At 39.2% G+C, this 17,206-nt stretch overlaps 1 protein-coding gene across 1 annotated transcript in view; it reads right to left on the reverse strand.

Moving 5' to 3' along the window:
* Nucleotides 1–12,604, reverse strand: part of HAO1 (hydroxyacid oxidase 1) — a 49,645-nt gene extending 37,041 nt beyond the window's left edge. Inside the window, exons 1-2 of the mRNA XM_049651125.1 lie at nt 12,386–12,604; nt 4,575–4,726 (exon numbers count right to left, since the gene is read on the reverse strand). Coding sequence (XP_049507082.1) covers nt 4,575–4,726; nt 12,386–12,522 — 289 coding nt within the window. The 5' untranslated portion in view covers nt 12,523–12,604. The remainder of the gene's footprint in view (nt 1–4,574; nt 4,727–12,385) is intronic.
* Nucleotides 12,605–17,206: the final 4,602 nt, after the last annotated feature.

Below are 17,206 nucleotides of genomic sequence, written 5' to 3' on the forward strand. Positions count from 1 at the left end.
CTTGAGCAGCTGACTTTATCAGTGAGGAAACGTAATCCTCCTAGAGAGTGAAAATGGCCTGCTACAGAAGTGAAACTAGTTAGTGGTGAATTCCACATAAATCAGATGTCCCAGACTGACAGCCCAGGGGACAGTTGTAGCCCGCAAAAGTATTTGCTTTGGCCCACACATTACTGCCCCAAACAGTGTTTTAGAGAATTTTTGATTTATTTGCCAACATTTAAAAACCAGGAGATTACACATAAAAATCAAGGGTTTTGGCTTCTCTTAAAGTTTTTGGAGATTTGGCAGCCCAACATCCTCAATCCCTTGGGACAGTAGTTAGCTAGCACTAAAATGTGGCTGCCCCCCCTCTATGGAACCTGCAATCTCAGGTTTGCTGCAGTCTCCACCATCAAGCCTGCATTGTTGTTTTCCTAACTTCATCCCTCTCTGGGTATTTATGTTACCAATCTGACCCTTAAAGTCATTTTTGAGGTCCCTGCATAAAGCTTAAATTAAAAATATCTTTAGCAAAGTAAAAAGAGCAACTTTCATTCCCACTAAAGTGTAAATGGAGTATACTTTTATTTAAGTTTTTTTTTTTAATTTTTATTTATTTTGAGAGAGAGAGAGCAAGCTTGGGAGGCACAGAGAGAGAGGGAGACAGAATCCCAACCAGGCTCCACGCTGTCAGCACAGAGTCCGACGTGGGGCTCAAACTCAAAAATCCTGAGATCATGGCCTGAGCCCAAATGAGGGGTTGGACACTTAACTGACTGAGCCACCCAGGCACCCCGGGAGTATACTTTTCTGAAAGTAAGTTTTTTAATATTTGGAAGACATTTTTGGGACTCTGAGGGGCAAATAAAAAGTGCACCCCATTTTGGGAAGCTTTTCCTAGCATTATTCTCAGGTAATTTTCAAAGGACCCCTAGAAGTAAGAGCTCTTATTCAACTAAGGTTGTCAGATACAGCAAATAAACATATAGGATGACCCAGTTACAAATGACTTGCTGTTTATCTGAAATTCAAATGCAACTGGTTCCCTGCATTTTATTTGGTAACTTTATATTCACTGCCATTTTGAAAACAAAGAAAGAGTAGCTCCATTGGTCACTCTACAACCACAAAGCTGTATAAGAAAATAGAGCTCCATTCTCAGGCCCAGTTATACTGGGGATGTGCTCCACAGTGGTGAAAAGAAAGCCCAAAAGACCCTTTAAGCAAGGTGCTGTGAAGTCTAGAGAGCCAATTGAGAAGGCAAGATTGTGGTACTGTGGCAGCTTTGAGAACTTTCTGGATGTCCATTCTAATTATTCAAGCCTGATCATTCCCTGGGGATTTGAATGGTCCTCACCTTGATTTGCATTCTTCCAGGAGCCAACAATGAGGCAAAGATATGAGTGCAAGTCTTTTATTTGGGAATAATCACAAGGTGAGTTGAAGAATAGGAAAGTGAAAGAAGGAAGGGAAGGCAGTCAAGGAAGGGTGTGTTAATGGGAAGGTAACCCCCAACCCACCCATCTATCAGCTCCTGTTGCCAGAGAAAATACAGGCAAAAAGTTGCAAGTTCTTATAGAAATGATAAGTAACAAGGGGATATAACCTGAACACCAACAGCATCTGCTCCAGGTACATATACTTTCTTTCCTTCCAAGTAACCTATCCATCTCACAACCCAAACATACCAACCAAGGAGTACTCTTGGTTATGGGGGGATCACCATCGTCTTTCAGGGTTAATTTAAGGATACATTTTTATTTTTAATTTTTTACACTTTTTTAAAGTTTATTTGCATATTTCTGAGAAAGAGAGAGCACAAGCAGGGGAGGAGCAGAGAGAGAGAGAGGAAGACACAGAATCCGAAACAGGCTCCAGTCTCTGAGCTGTCAGCGCAGAACCCTACACTGGGCTCAAACTTACCAACCGTGAGATCATGACCTAAGCCATAGGTGGACACTTAACAGACTGAGCTACCTAGGCACCCCCAGGGTTAATTTAAATATTAAATAAATCATCAATCCATAGATGGTAATTGGACCATAGAAAAAAACCTTAGGAATGTCAAAATCCTTACAGGAGATTTCTACTACAAATCTAGATCTAAACTGTGATATCACTGCCCTCACAGCAACCTGATCCAGGGTCTTAGATTCTCAAGGGCATTGTGTGTAACATGTCATTGCCAGTTCCTCTGTGTCCTCAGTGTCACAACATCCTCTTCGTTCTTACTGTTCCACCCTGTCCCAATGTTTATCATGTATCTCACTCCCCGGGGCGGGGGGGGGGGGGGGGTGCTGCTTTGCATGTGCATAACATGATAAATCAGTTATTTTTAGGGAATTGTAACTGACAGATAAATGGGCTTCTTCTCATGACATTTTATGGGATTTTCTGGAAATTAAAAGCAGTACAGGGAGGTAAGGAGCCACGACTCTTCAGCCAAGCTGTCTAGGTCTGAATCCTGTTTCTACCATTTATGAGTTGTGTGATTCTGGGCAAGTTATTCATCTGCTGCATGCCTCAGTTTCCCAGGTGTAAAATGGGCTTAATATAGTACTATTCTTTGGGCTGCTCTGAGGATGGATTCTTTAATATTTGTTCATCTGTTTTGTTTCTAAAATTCCACATATGAGTGAAATCATATATTTATCTTTCTGACTATTGTTTGTAACTGCTTTTTAAAAAACATGCCACAACATTTTTCCATACCACCATACTCTTTCTCTCATATCACTAAAAAAATTGATTTCATTTTTAATGCACCCTATTTTGTTTTACAACCAATCTCCAAATATGGGGACATTTGGGTTTTTCTTTTTTCTAACTTTTCTCCTATTAAAAATAACAAAGGCAGGAGAATCCATGCAGAGATGTTATTCTTCAAAGTCATAATTATTTCCTTGCAATGCCTAGAAGAGGACTTACAGCATCACATGGAATTCATACTTTAAAATTTTGATAAACAATTGTCAAACAATTTTCTAGAAATATGATTCCACCTTACACTCTTCTTATCAATATTTGAAAACAACCGCATCACACTGTATATCGTGAAAATGGTAATTTGATATTCAGAAAATAAAACATATAGTTATAATTTATATGCATTTGATAATTGGGGAAATTGAATACTTTTCATATGTTTATTGGCCATTTTTATGTGTGTCCATTTATGAATCTCCTATTTGTCCTTTTCCACTTATATCTCTTCATCTATTTGGGGTTAGATGTTATTTCATTATTCAAGTATAGGGGCTTTTCACACAGAAAGGTCATTAACGCTTTGCAGCCTCATAATTTCAATTTGTTTTGTTTGCCACTTGTTTTATCAATTTTTGTAGAACTTTGACAGCATAGAAGTTTCTGGATTCTTGTGTTGATTTGTTGGCTTTTGTTTTAATGGTTGTTGTCTATGGCCTTTGAAAGCCATAAGAAAGGAAAGGCCTTTCTTATTCCAACTGTAAATAGACAGATACTGGTTTTCTTCTCCTCCTCCCTTCTCCTTCTCCCTGCCCATATTTCAGGTTTCTCATAGACAAATGGCTGGGTCCTAAGGCCACTTCTCTGTGTGTGGTCCTAGAATTAAAAAAAAAAAAGTTCTAGACTCTAACCTAAGTCTGTCCAGCAAAATCTCACTCTGTCATGCTGATGTCCCTAGCAGAATTCTATGGTAGACATTTCAAGAAGGGAAGTAAATCCATAAGATCGGTAATACTTAGAACTGAAATGCTTTAAAATAGTATTTAGTTCCCGCTCCTTGGGCCTGAATTTCCTGACCTGCTTAGTATCAAAAGAAGTCAGATAGGAGTTTTATAGGAGGTTTTGAAGTTGGGGGGGGGGGGTGGGTAGATTTATCACTGTACATACCTTTTCAAATGTTCATGGTTGCTAGGGGACTGAAAGTTAATAAATTAGCCCTAAGAAGGAATTTCTTTACATCATATTTGAATTTCTCATCTCTCTCCTATAAGGCAGTTAGAAATGCTCTATTGGGAATCTAACCCATTCGTAAAACAGAATCATGGTCCAAAGCCATGGCAGAAAATGCAACCAACCAGGTCACTGCATTTGCTGTTTCCCTGTGAGATTCACATGGTTTGGGGAAGCAGGAAGGGCTTTGAAATAAGGTAGCCATGAGGTTGAATCCCATCTCTGCCACTATGTTGCTGTATGACCATGGGTGAGCCAAGTCAATTTCTCAGACCTCCATTTTCTGAAATACGGGTATTAATACACATAATATAACTAAAAGCTATTGAACCACCACTCTGTGCAAGGCACTATTTTAAGTGCTTTGTTTGTGCAAATTCATTTAATCCTGACAGTAACTTGAGGAGGTGGGTACTATTTTTAGTACCTACTATTTTGCAGCTGATAAAACTGAGGCACAAGTATCTTGCCCAGAGTCATACAGCTAGAAAATAGAGGAGCAGAAGGTGCAAAAACAGGTATATTAATGGCAGAGTCAATGAGCTTAGTTTTTGTGAGTATAAACATATCTAGGGAAGTGCTTGCTTGATGCATACACAGAAAAGAGTCACTAAATGTTAGTGCTCTTCTGTCCTTTTGAATGAGGACTTTCTTCCTACCTCGCACAGTTGCAAGCTCCCCGTCCACGTGAGCCATGCACTGCATGGCAGTAGCCCCAACGCATATTGGCATGCTGACCCTCTGTCCCAAAACAGAAGTCGACAGGTCTATTTCAGCAACATTCCGGAGCATCCGCGGATACAGCTTCCATCTAGAATTTTTAAAAAAGAGTTTCAGAATTTTAAAATCATAACCAAAGCTTTGACATTACATTTTAGTTTAAAAAGAGAAAATATTCTTGTATTTTTCCCACCCAGCAAATAACAAAATTGAAGGAAAAGGGGCAATTTCAATGCTTGTTAAGATAGCATGTTAGCAATAAGATAATAATGAATTTCACAAGCTATCCTTCTTAGTGAGGTGTAGTTAATATATGTAGGATTCACCCACGTGAGTGTCCAGTTTGGGAAGGTTTGTCAAATGCATGCAGTCGTATAAGTGCCAAGACAATCAAGAACAGTTCACCATCTTTAAAAATTTCCCCATTTCCCTTAACAGTGAAACTCTGTCTCCCACCAACCTCCTCACAACCACCGATATTTTTTCTGTCCATATAGTTTTACTTCGCAAGAACATATAAATGGAATCATAAAGTATGTAGCCTCTTGAGTCTGCCTTCTTTCACTTAGCACAGTGCATTTGAGATTCATCCATGTTGCCATGTGCATCTATAATTTGTTCCTTTTGGTTGATGAACAGTATTCTTCTGTACAGAAGTACCACAGTCTGTTTGCCCATTCCCCAGCTAAGAAATATTGGGAACATTTCCAGTTTGAAGCAATTTTATTTTTTTTTTCTTTTATTTTTTTTTCAATATATGAAATTTATTGCCAAATTGGTTTCCATACAACACCCAGTGCTCATCCCAAAAGGTGCCCTCCTCAATACCCATCACCCACCCTCCCCTCCCTCCCACCCCACATCAACCCTCAGTTTGTTCTCAGTTTTTAACAGTCTCATGCTTTAGCTCTCTCCCACTCTAACCTCTTTTTTTTTTCCTTCCCCTCCCCCATGGGTTTCTGTTAAGTTTCTCAGGATCCACATAAGAGTGAAAACATATGGTATCTGTCTTTCTCTGTATGGCTTATTTCACTTAGCATCACACTCTCCAGTTCCATCCATGTTGCTACAAAAGGCCATATTTCATTCTTTCTCATTGCCACGTAGTATTCCATTGTGTATATAAACCACAATTTCTTTATCCATTCATCAGTTGATGGACATTTAGGCTCTTTCCATAATTTGGCTATTGTTGAGAGTGCTGCTATAAACATTGGGGTACAAGTGCCCCTATGCATCAGTACTCCTGTATCCCTTGGGTAAATTCCTAGCAGTGCTATTGCTGGGTCATAGGGTAGGTCTATTTTTAATTTTCTGAGGAACCTCCACACTGCTTTCCAGAGCGGCTGCACCAATTTGCATTCCCACCAACAGTGCAAGAGGGTTCCTGTTTCTCCACATCCTCTCCAGCATCTATAGTCTCCTGATTTGTTCATTTTGGCCACTCTGACTGGCGTGAGGTGATATCTGAGTGTGGTTTTGATTTGTATTTCCCTGATAAGGAGCAACGTTGAACATCTTTTCATGTGCCTGTTGGCCATCCGGATGTCTTCTTTAGAGAAGTGTCTATTCATGTTTTCTGCCCATTTCTTCACTGGATTATTTGCTTTTCGGGTGTGGAGTTTGGTGAGCTCTTTATAGATTTTGGATACTAGCCCTTTGTCCGATATGTCATTTGCAAATATCAGTTTGAAGCAATTTTAAATAAAGCTGCTGTAAACATTTATGTAAATGTTTTTGTGTGAACATAGCTTTCATTTCACTTCCTCCAGGTCATTTTGAAGATGGTATACAAAAACATGGGTTAGATTATAATTTAAGAAGTGGCTCAGTTGGTTGAGGATCTGACTTTTGATTTTGGCTCAGGTCATGATCCCAAGGTTGTGGGATTGAGCCCTGAGTCAGGCTCCTCACTGAGAGTGGAACCTGCTTAGGATTCACACACACACACACACACACACACACACACACACACTCTCTCTCTCTCTCTCTCTCTCCCTCTCTCTCTCCCTCCCCTGCTGCCTCTCCCCAACTTGTGCACTTGCTCTCTCTCAAAAAAAATTAAAAATTAAAAAAAAGATATATTATGTACAGTTTGTCCTTTTTGTTTTTTGTTTTTCTTTTCAAATTACAGACAGTAACTTCAGGTAATTACTTTTAAAATTTTCATGTGGTGCAGTGCCTGGGTGCCTCAGAGTGTTAAGCATCTGATGCCGGCTCAGGTCATGATCTCATGGTTGGTGAGTTTGAGACCCAGGTCAGGCTCTGTGCTGACAGCTCAGAGCCTGGAGCCTGCTTTGGATTCTGTGTCTCCTTCTCTATCTGCCCCTCCCCCACTCACACTGTCTCTCTTTATCTCTCTCTCTCCAAATTAAATAAACATTAAAAAAACTTAAAAAATAAAATTATAATGTGGTTTCCTCAAAATTCTTAAATGGAAGTCAGTATCCACTGAAGTATGGTGATGAGGGAAGATAATTCTTTTTAGTTTAATTGTACATTTTCTTCTAAAAGGGTATTTGGCAGAAACTGGACTTTTGGCTTGAAGAATTTTTGACTCCTGAACACGATCTTAAATGACTTTTCCTGCAATTCTTTTGTGTTGTAATGAAAACTATCAATAAACCAAGAACCACAAACTTTACTAGTAAAATTTACAGGAGAACAAGTTCTCTTTCCTCTCAGCGAAATTTATATGTCCTATTTGTTCAGGATTATTTTTCTCATTAGTAACTCATTAGAACTGAAGAAAATACAGCCGTCTTTCTAATGAGCACTAAGAAACAAAAATGTGTGTAACACATACATACATACCTAACCAGCCCTCACCTTTTATTACCTAGATTTTACTTTGCTTCCAGAGAGAACAAGATTTTTAGTTAATATACTGAAGTGTGATTTAGAAATGTAGTAACCAAAATAAATTGAACCTCCAAGGTCTTAACTGGAGCCTACTTCCTGTAGTGGAAGAAGAAATTCTGCCTTCATGTTGCTTTGGGTCTGTAATCTAACCCTTCCCCACATAATAAAGTAAAAACATCCAGCCCTTGAAAAGCATAATAAAGAAGTTTTACTGTGTGATTTCTCTGCAATTCCTTTGAACATCATAATTGTCATTATTTTCTGTCACACCACATGCTTTGCTGCTGGAAGTCTTTTCTTTTGGACTGACCCTCACAGCATGCTTCTTTGATCTCCATTTTGAAGGGGGAAAGGCAGAAGCCTTGAAGAGAGTTTTTATTACCAATCATCTCTAAGTGTATTATGAGAATGAGAGAAAACGATTTTAATAGCAGCTGTTGGCCTTGGAAGGCATTAATATTTACTTAGAGCTGAGGAAACAATGAAAGCTTTTATGAAGAGCACACACAGAGCTGCTGGGCATCGTGTGTGTGTGTGTGTGTGTGTGTGTGTGTGTGTGTGTCAGAAAGGACATTGTTAAATGTTAATTCCTATGTAGAAGGCAAGGCTCAACCCTTCTATCTCCAGACAGTAGCTTTATTTATGCTTGTCCACGTGGTGGCGCAGTCCCTTTAATAACTGTGTTCTTGGCTTTCCCACACACATTATTTTCTGTTCTGACGGTGACATTACGGAGACTCACCAACCAATGCACAAAATGCAAGTTTCAGGCAAAATTATATAAGATCAATGGAGTGGGAAGTGTATGTTCTCTAAAAAGTTTTCCATTTTTTGATATTTTCCAAAGAACAATTACAACTAACCTTGTCAAGTAGTTCCAATAGCTTTCCGAGTCCCACCTGACTCCACCCCCAATAGAAGTGATTTTTTTTTTCACAGTCTTACATCAAATAGTAGCTGAATATAACCTTGGACTGTGCTCTTGTGAGACCTCCACTTTGGAAAAAGGATATGAAGATGGACAAAACAATTGAACCAATCAAATAATAAACCTCTTTCGAAGGATGGAAAATAAGATGACCGAGTAAAGGAAGTAGGGGGTAAAGGTGGGGATCTTTTCACAGAACTTTTGACCCACACTTCACATCCAACAAAAGCCTCACATTTAATTTACAAAAAAATCTGATGATATACACACTCCCCAAGATGGGATACTGTATTTGAAGGAAGACACTTACCACCCAGCTGTAAAGCCAAGTGCTGTTACTGAATCCCATCAACTGAACACAGTGAATTAATGTTTCATAAGTCCTGTAAGATGATTATACTGCAGTCCAATTTCTTCACATTAATTGTTTACTCTAAACTATTTAAAGCAAATAAAATGTATGTAAATACGTATACAAAACAGCACAATTTTTGTAATCTTATTTTTAAAACATTTTTTAAGTTTTTTATAGAGAGACAGAGAGAGAGGGAGAGCAGGGGAGGGGCAAAGAGAGAGGATCCCTAGCAGGCTCTTCACAGTCGGCACAGAGCCCAACTTGGGGCTCAAACTCTCGAACATTGAGATCATGACCCAAGCCGAAATTGAGAGTCCGACGCTTATCCAACTGAGCCACCCTGGCGCCCCTGTAATCTTATTTTTTACCCTTAATTCTTAATATTGTGACATCTTTAAAACATTTAATTGGATCACTATCAACCTGTGAGGCACTGCAATAAAGGAATAATGACATCACTTTATCACCTGTTATCTAAAAGAAAATCACCCCATTTTCAGTGTCAGTAAGTGACACAACAGAAAAGAAAGGAGCTTCATTTTCTAACTTCATCAGGACTTCTAGACACCCAAATTATAGAATTAAGTTTCCACTAGTGATGATTTCACCAGAAGCCACAAAGTGCAGACCATGGTTGAGAAGGATACACTGAGTTAATGTGTAAGAGAAACAACATACTGTGTGTGTGTGTGTGTGTGTGTGTGTGTGTGTGTGTGTGTGTTTAAGTTAACTCCAATCAGGTCATGATGATTCCAATCATGCAAAATGTTGCAAGCTAACACCTACTGTTCTCGAAATGTTTACAATAGGTAACTTTGTTCTTCAGTATGGTTCCATCTATTTGACTTCATGTGTCTTTTTGTATTTTATTTTATTTTATCAGTTTTTAGCCATGATAACATTAGAGTCACAAGTCTTACCCCAGAAACATTTACAAGCAACTGCTAGGTCACATAAGTGAGCCATATCCCCAAAACTCCAAAATGTGATTGTCAGAGCTGAGCACAGAGAGATAACAGCTGTCACTGTGAATGACCTTTTGTTGTGCTTGTGGGAGGGAAAGTGTACACATTTCATAAATGTCTTTAAAATGCCCTGACACTGTGTCACAACAGGTTATCTGAGGTTTGGTTGTTTTTCAGTCTTCATTTGAATCAGAATGAGAGAGTTCAGATTGATTTCCTTCATCCCGTCAACCCAAAGCCACCACAACTCTGGCAGAAAATCTATTCTTAGTTCCATGTGATCAGCTCAATGATACAAGGTGAGGAATGAAGGGTCACCCAGAAAGTTACACAAGAAAAGAGGAATTGAGGTGTTAGATAAGCAATGGCCGCTAACGTTTGTTGCAATATAAAAACTCTTCAAATGGTTGATCATAAAATAGCATCAGCCAACCTCCAGAGAAAGTTGATTAATCCATGTTTTTTTCCTTTTCAAGCTGAACAAAAAGGAAAGATCAAGGTTCATGGAAAGGATTGCATTGCAAACACTTTCTCATTATCTGTGCTCTGTCCTGAAGTTACTGAGTACATGCACAGGGTGGGAATACTTACTGGAGTACCATGAAACCCACACAAGCATGAGGCACTCTTCCAGTCCACAACTTGGAAGTCAACAATGCCTTCTATGTCTGACAAAGTTTCCAGAATTTCTAGGGTTGCAGAGGTGCCTGTATGTGCTGCACCCCTTTGCTCTCTCTTTAAGGCCTCTACTTGGCCAGTTGTTCGGGGTACATTTTGCATCAATTCAACCCACCAGCATTATGGAAGTCAAAGGTCAATGTGCATCCATTGGAATGTAAGCACCTATGAACAGGAGCTTTGTCTGGCTCATTGCTCTATCCTCAGCATGTAGTATAGAACCTAGCCTATAGAGATTCCTAATAAGCATGAGTCCATTAATTAAGTAGCATGAGCGGAAGGGTGTTAAAGGGGGTTTGAGGAAATAGATGGTCACCTGAGCATTATGACATAAGAAATGCAAGGAGACACCAACTCCATACACCTGTCAAGGGCCTGAAATTTCCTTGGTTAAAATAACCTTTTTGGGTTAAAGTGTTGTTTTCAGGAAATTACAAGGAGGTAAGCCGTATTACCCGGTGAACGGAGCTGCTATTGGGCCCAGGAAGGGACATCTTCCAGGAACAGAAAAGTTTGGAGAGACCCAGAATGTTAAATGATTGAAAAAGATCATACAGAATTTTAAGCCCCTCCACTCTTAGCCAAATTTTCCCTTTCTGTGGCTCTTCTAGCATTGGTGGAGCTCATGTGGGTTCCAGGGAAGGACTGAGACAAAGTCAAGGCTTAGAGAAGTTTGGGGGAGGCCCCATCCTTCACCTCATTCTCAGACTCCTGAGAGTACATCAGTGCTGTTTGCCAGGGACCACCTTGGTTAGAATCATCTCATTTTTCCTAATTTACACATAGAAAAGTGATTTTTGAGAGATTTTCCTCTAGACAGAAGAAGCCAAGCAGGAAAGCAGATTCTTTCTTCTGGATATTTTCTACCCTTTTTCTTTAATTTATCACCATCAATGAACACCCACAATATTCACTAGCTTTACTAAAGGCTATAATGTAAGATGGATGAGCCTGAGAGAGTATAGTGTATGGGGGGTTCTCCTCCCCTACTCCAGCAAATAAACCGTTTTGTAACTGCTGAGAGAAAAACACTCCTTTAAAGTTATTTTGTTTATTGTTTTTATTTTTTATTTTTTTTTTTAATTTTTTTTTTCAACGTTTTTATTTATTTTTGGGACAGAGAGAGACAGAGCATGAACGGGGGAGGGGCAGAGAGAGAGGGAGACACAGAATCGGAAACAGGCTCCAGGCTCCGAGCCATCAGCCCAGAGCCTGACGCGGGGCTCGAACTCACGGACCGCGAGATCGTGACCTGGCTGAAGTCGGACGCTTAACCGACTGCGCCACCCAGGCGCCCCTTGTTTATTGTTTTTATTACAAACAGAAAACATAAACCGTGACACCTACCATCTTGTGCTTTGAAATATGAAAGGCAAGGGAAAACTAATTTGGAAACAGAGGTAGGTGAAGCACTTTGGATGATGGATGAAACAGCAACGTTGAAAGATTAATGTTATATAGACAAATTGAAATCTAAAGTGAAAGTTGAGACAACAATAATCAAAATGAATGATAAGGGAAAGCCAGCAGGATGGGAACATTTGAGGCAAAATCCGATCTGGTTTGACCAGATAAGATGGCTATCTTGAACCTAGTGCTAACCACTTCCTACACCATGCTCATAGACCCTCACTGTCCAACTCAGAGAAAAAGAAAATAGAGTCTTTAGAATGCATCACTATTTCTATACGTAGTCAAATTAATTATCCACATAATTCCATGTGAGGACAATTAGCGTTGGCTTTTTCAGTCAATGGTTTGAGATTCCCAGGCTTGGGATATTTTTAAACAGTTTGATAGCCCAAAATTTCTCACAGGCCCAAGAATTGTTCCCTCTCTACTAAGCATCTATCTAGACAGATAATTTCACATCATCAACATTAAAACCTGAGGTCTTATTTTGGTAGAATGTCTTCGTGTAATTACAAAAAACATGATTTAAAAATAAATAAATTTTCTTACCTGGAAAATGCTGCAACATTATCAGCCAATGTTTCTTGATCATTTGCCCCAGACCTGTAATAGTCATATACAGACTTCTGAAGTACTGATTTAGCATGTTGTTCATAATCACTGATACAAACTAACCGGGTAAACATTTTCACAGTTTATTCCAAACCCAAGATTTGGGATTTTTTTTCCTGCATAGCATTCTATATCTTGATAATTTCACTATCTGTTAATTATTAATAGACTTTTTCCAAAGTTCAGATTTATTTCTCTGTTGCTTACATTAAGTGAGCAAATATGTGCTTAGATTTTGCAATTTCATGTAACAGCTGTCTGCCAAAGAACAGCCACATCTAAGCCATGAGGAGGGCGTGGGGAGGAGCAGAAGGGGATTAACTGTTATATCAAAACTGAAGGATCTAGAGAAATACTTGCATGACCCCTCTTGGCTCAGTTCTAACTAAGGCTGCTTCTTTCACACAATATGTATGTTTGCACTTTGCTTAGAACCTAGAATGGGCTGCTGGCTCAGTTTTCTTCCACATTTGGACCATGAACATATCATGTGACAAAGAGCTTATAGAATGGAGGATCTGTAAAAATAGGGTCTCTATGTAATACGATTTCAGCTGATTACAAAAATTTGGTTTTAGCAAGGAACAGTAAGCCCACATTTAACAGCTGATTCTTTAATGTTTATTTATTTCTTTTGAGAGAGAAAGAGTATGCACGTGTGAGTGGGGGAGGGGCAGAGAGAGAGAGAGAGAGAGAGAGAGAGGGGGAGGGAGAGAGAGAATCCCAAACAGGCTCCACACTGTCAGCACAGAGCCCAACAGGGGGCTCCATCCCATGAACGTTGAGATCACCCTTGAGATTACAACCGAGCTGAAATCAAAAGCTGGATGCTCAATAAACTGAGCCACCAGGCACTCCTACAGCTAATTTTAAAGAGTCTTGTCTCACTCTGGGGAATATGTAGAGAGGTGCCATTCCAAAGACCTTGTGGTCTCCATCTAAAATTTCACTCAATCATGGAATACTTGGGGGAAGATTTGAATTAGAAAAAATGGCTTTGACATCAGTCAGACCTGGGTTTCAGTCCAGGAGTCTCCACTTTAAGCTGCTCACCAGCCATTCAGCAGCTGCATTCCAACTGCCTGTCTCTGCACAAGAATGTTCTCTTCGACTTGGACCCTACTTTTCTATCCACTTGTCATACCACAGTGCTATGGAGTCAATGCTCCAAGGGACAGCCCTCCACCAAGTCTTCAATCAAAGACTCAAGGGAGCTGGTACATAAATACCCATAAATATCCCTCCTTGGTGTGTATTCTCTGTTGCAGCCTTCAGTTGCCCACAGTATGAGTTGGTTGCTAAACCACCCTGTGGGCTCACTTTCCTACCCCTTAATTTAATTAAAAGCTTTAAGCTGTCAGGATTGGGCATTGAATTGAACATAGGTTCATTCCCAAAGTACTTTTTGCATCAGCGTGGCAATAGGTAAAATGACATTAAAATTGTTATTGGAACGGGATGCCTGGGTGGCTCAGTTGGTTAAGCATCTGTCTTTGGCCTAGGTCATGATCTTGCTGTTCCCAAATTGGAACCTTGCGTTGGGCTCTGTGCTGACAGCTCAGAGCCTGGAGCCTGTTTCAGATTCTGTGTTTCCCTCTCTCTCTCTATCCCTCCCCTCTTATGCTCTGTCTCTCTCTCTCAAAAATAAACATTAAAAAAATTTTTAATTGCTATTGGAATGTAAACATCTGTTAATATGATAAGAGAGTCCTACAAAACATAACTCAATTTTATAGTTACTGAAGTTACTGAGAAAGTTGACTAAGGAATCTTAATTCTGCTAAGAATTAATTCAAAATTTGCAGATTAAAACACATTTTCATTACAATTTTAATAATTGTTAAAACTGTAAGCACCTTGCTTTTTTTTTTTTTTTTATCTTGCACACCTAGGAAACTGATTTGAGGATTAACACAACAATCTGCACAACCTGAACCATAGAACTCGGCAGGTATGCAGTGGGGAGAGGTGAACTGGGGGAAAGAGAAGCCACAGAGGGCAGGGAGCTGTTTTTGCTTGCAGAAAGAGAACAGAGACAGGGTGGGGGGTGGGGGAGAGTATGGGAAAAGCAACCTCCAACCCAAAGCAGCTGGAGAGAAAGTGGAAAAGTGGAAACAGCTACAAGGACTGAACAAAAAAAGGGAGAAAAGAGAAAGTGGAGGGTTTAAATTCCATTAAGACTCTATAAACAGGGGGAGTGCAGAGCCTGAAAGTCCATAGCTCATACCTGGTGGTGTTCTGGTGGGAAGGGTGAATCCACAGGAGGAGAGAATGAGGTCCAACTGGTCCTTGGGCCATATGGGGAGAGGCAGTTCCCCTGCTGGGAGGACATTTGGTAGAGGCTGTGTGGCCACCCCACAATCATAGGTTCCAGCACACCCCAGGAAACAACCATATTCGCTGGTGTTGGAACAAGGATGTCAAGGGTGATAGGTGGCACCAGATGTGTGCTGTGATTTTCCATAAACCCTGAAACACTGCTTGGTAGCTGGGTAATGCCATTTTCACCCCTCCGGAGCATGCGCATACTTGCCTACAAGTGCCCCAGCAATCCACCCCAGTAAGCTAAGCAGCACCATCTAGTGGAGAATGGAACCATTGCACTAAACCCCACCCAACGGCCTACAATGCTCTTGACAAAGTCTCTCCACCTGCTTAGTTTATGGACTATAAAGTGCTTCATAGCTTGACATCTATGGGAAAACAGATGTAATTTCAATCGTACTTCATTCTGTTCACTGGTCCTTTTATTCAATTTTTTTTCTTTTTCTTTTCTTATTCTTGAATACAGAAAGTGAAAAATCTATTATCTTCCATTTTTATTAAAAAGATTTTTCCTTAATTTTGTTCTACTACATTTTTTACTTTATTGTAAATTTTTAAAATTATATTTTACTTTCATCATTTCATTTTATTCTATTTTTTCAAATTTTCAAACATTTTCCTTTTTTCCCTTTTTTCTTTTATCTTTTATTTCCTTTCTTATCTTTCCCTTTTTTCTCTAATCTATCAAGCTTCTTTCAACAACCAGACCAAAACACACCTAGGATCTGGTACCCTTTATTTGATTTCTTTGTGTTGTTTTTAATTTTTTTACCTTATTAATTCCTTTTATTCCTCCAAAATGATGAAATGAAAGAATTCACCTCAAAAGAAAGAACAGGAGGAAATGACAGCCAGGGATGTAATCAACACAGATATAAGCAGATGTCTGAACTGGAATTTAGAATCACTATAAAAAGAATACTAGCTGGGATTGAAAATATATTAAAATCCCTTTCTGCACAGATGAAAGAAGTAAAAGCTAGTCAGGATGAAATAAAAATTGCTATAACTGAGCTGCAATCTCAAATGCATGCCACAGTGGCAAGGATGGATAAGGCACAGCAGCAAAACAGCAATATAGAGGACAAACTTATGGAGAATAATGAAGCAGAAAAGAAGAGGGAGACTAAGGCAAAGAGATGAAATAAAAATTAGAGCACTCAGTGACTCATTAAAAAGGAACAACATCAGAATCATAGGGGTCCCAGAAGATGAAGAGAGAGAAAAAATGGTAGAAAATTTATGTGACCAAATCATAGTAGAAAACTTTCCTAATCTGGGGAAACACACAGACATCAAAATCCAGGCAGCACAAATGATTCCCATTAGATTCAACTAAAACTGACCATTAATAAGGCATATCATAGTCAAAATCACAAAATACTCAGGCAAGGAAAGAATCATGAATGCAGCAAGGGAAAAGAAGTCCTTAACCTACAAGGGAAGATAAATCAGGTTTGAAGTAGACTTATCCACAGAAACTTGGCAGGTCAGAAAGGAATGGCAGGATATATTCAATGTGTTGAATCAGAAAAATATGCTGCCCAGAATTCTTTATCCAGCAAAGCTGTTATTTAAAATGGAAGGAGAGATAAAGTTTCCCAGACAAACAAAAATTAAAGGAGTTTGTGACCACTAAACCAGTCCTGCAAGAAATTTTAAGAGGGACTCTCTGAGGGGAGAAAAGATGAAAAAAAAAACAAAAACAAAAACCAAAAAAACCCCCCAAACCCCCCAAAACCCCCAAAATCCAAAAGCATCAAAGACTAGAAAGGACGAAAAAACACTACCAGAAACTCCAATTCTACAGGTGACATAATGGCAATATATTCATAACTTTCAGTATCCACTCTAAATATCAATGGGCTGAACACTCCAATAAAAAGACATAGGGTAACAGAATGGATAAGAAAACAAGATGCCTCTATATGCTGTTTACAAGAGACCCATTTTAGACCTGAAGTCACCTTCAGATTGAAAATAATGGGATGGAGAACCATCTATCATGTTAATAGTCACAAAAGAAAGCCAGAGTAGCCATATTTATATCAGACAATCTAGATTTTAAAATAAAGACTGTAACAAGAGATGAAGAAGGGCATTATATCATAATTAAGGGGTCTATCCACCAAGAAGACCTAACAATTGTAAACATTTATGCTCTAAACATGAAAGCACCCAAATATATAAATTAATTAACCACAAACATAAAGAAACTCATTGATAATAATACCATAATAGTAGGGGATTTCAACACCCCACTTACAACAATGGACAGATCATCTATACAGAAAATCAACAAGGAAACAACGGTGTTGAATGACACACTGGACTGGAGGTACTTAACAGATATATTCATAACATTTCATCCTAAATCAGCAGAATACACATTCTTCTCCAGTGCACATGGAACGTTCTCCAGAATAGATCACA

The sequence above is a fragment of the Panthera uncia genome, assembly GCF_023721935.1.
Source record: "Panthera uncia isolate 11264 chromosome A3 unlocalized genomic scaffold, Puncia_PCG_1.0 HiC_scaffold_11, whole genome shotgun sequence".
Lineage (NCBI taxonomy): Eukaryota > Metazoa > Chordata > Mammalia > Carnivora > Felidae > Panthera > Panthera uncia.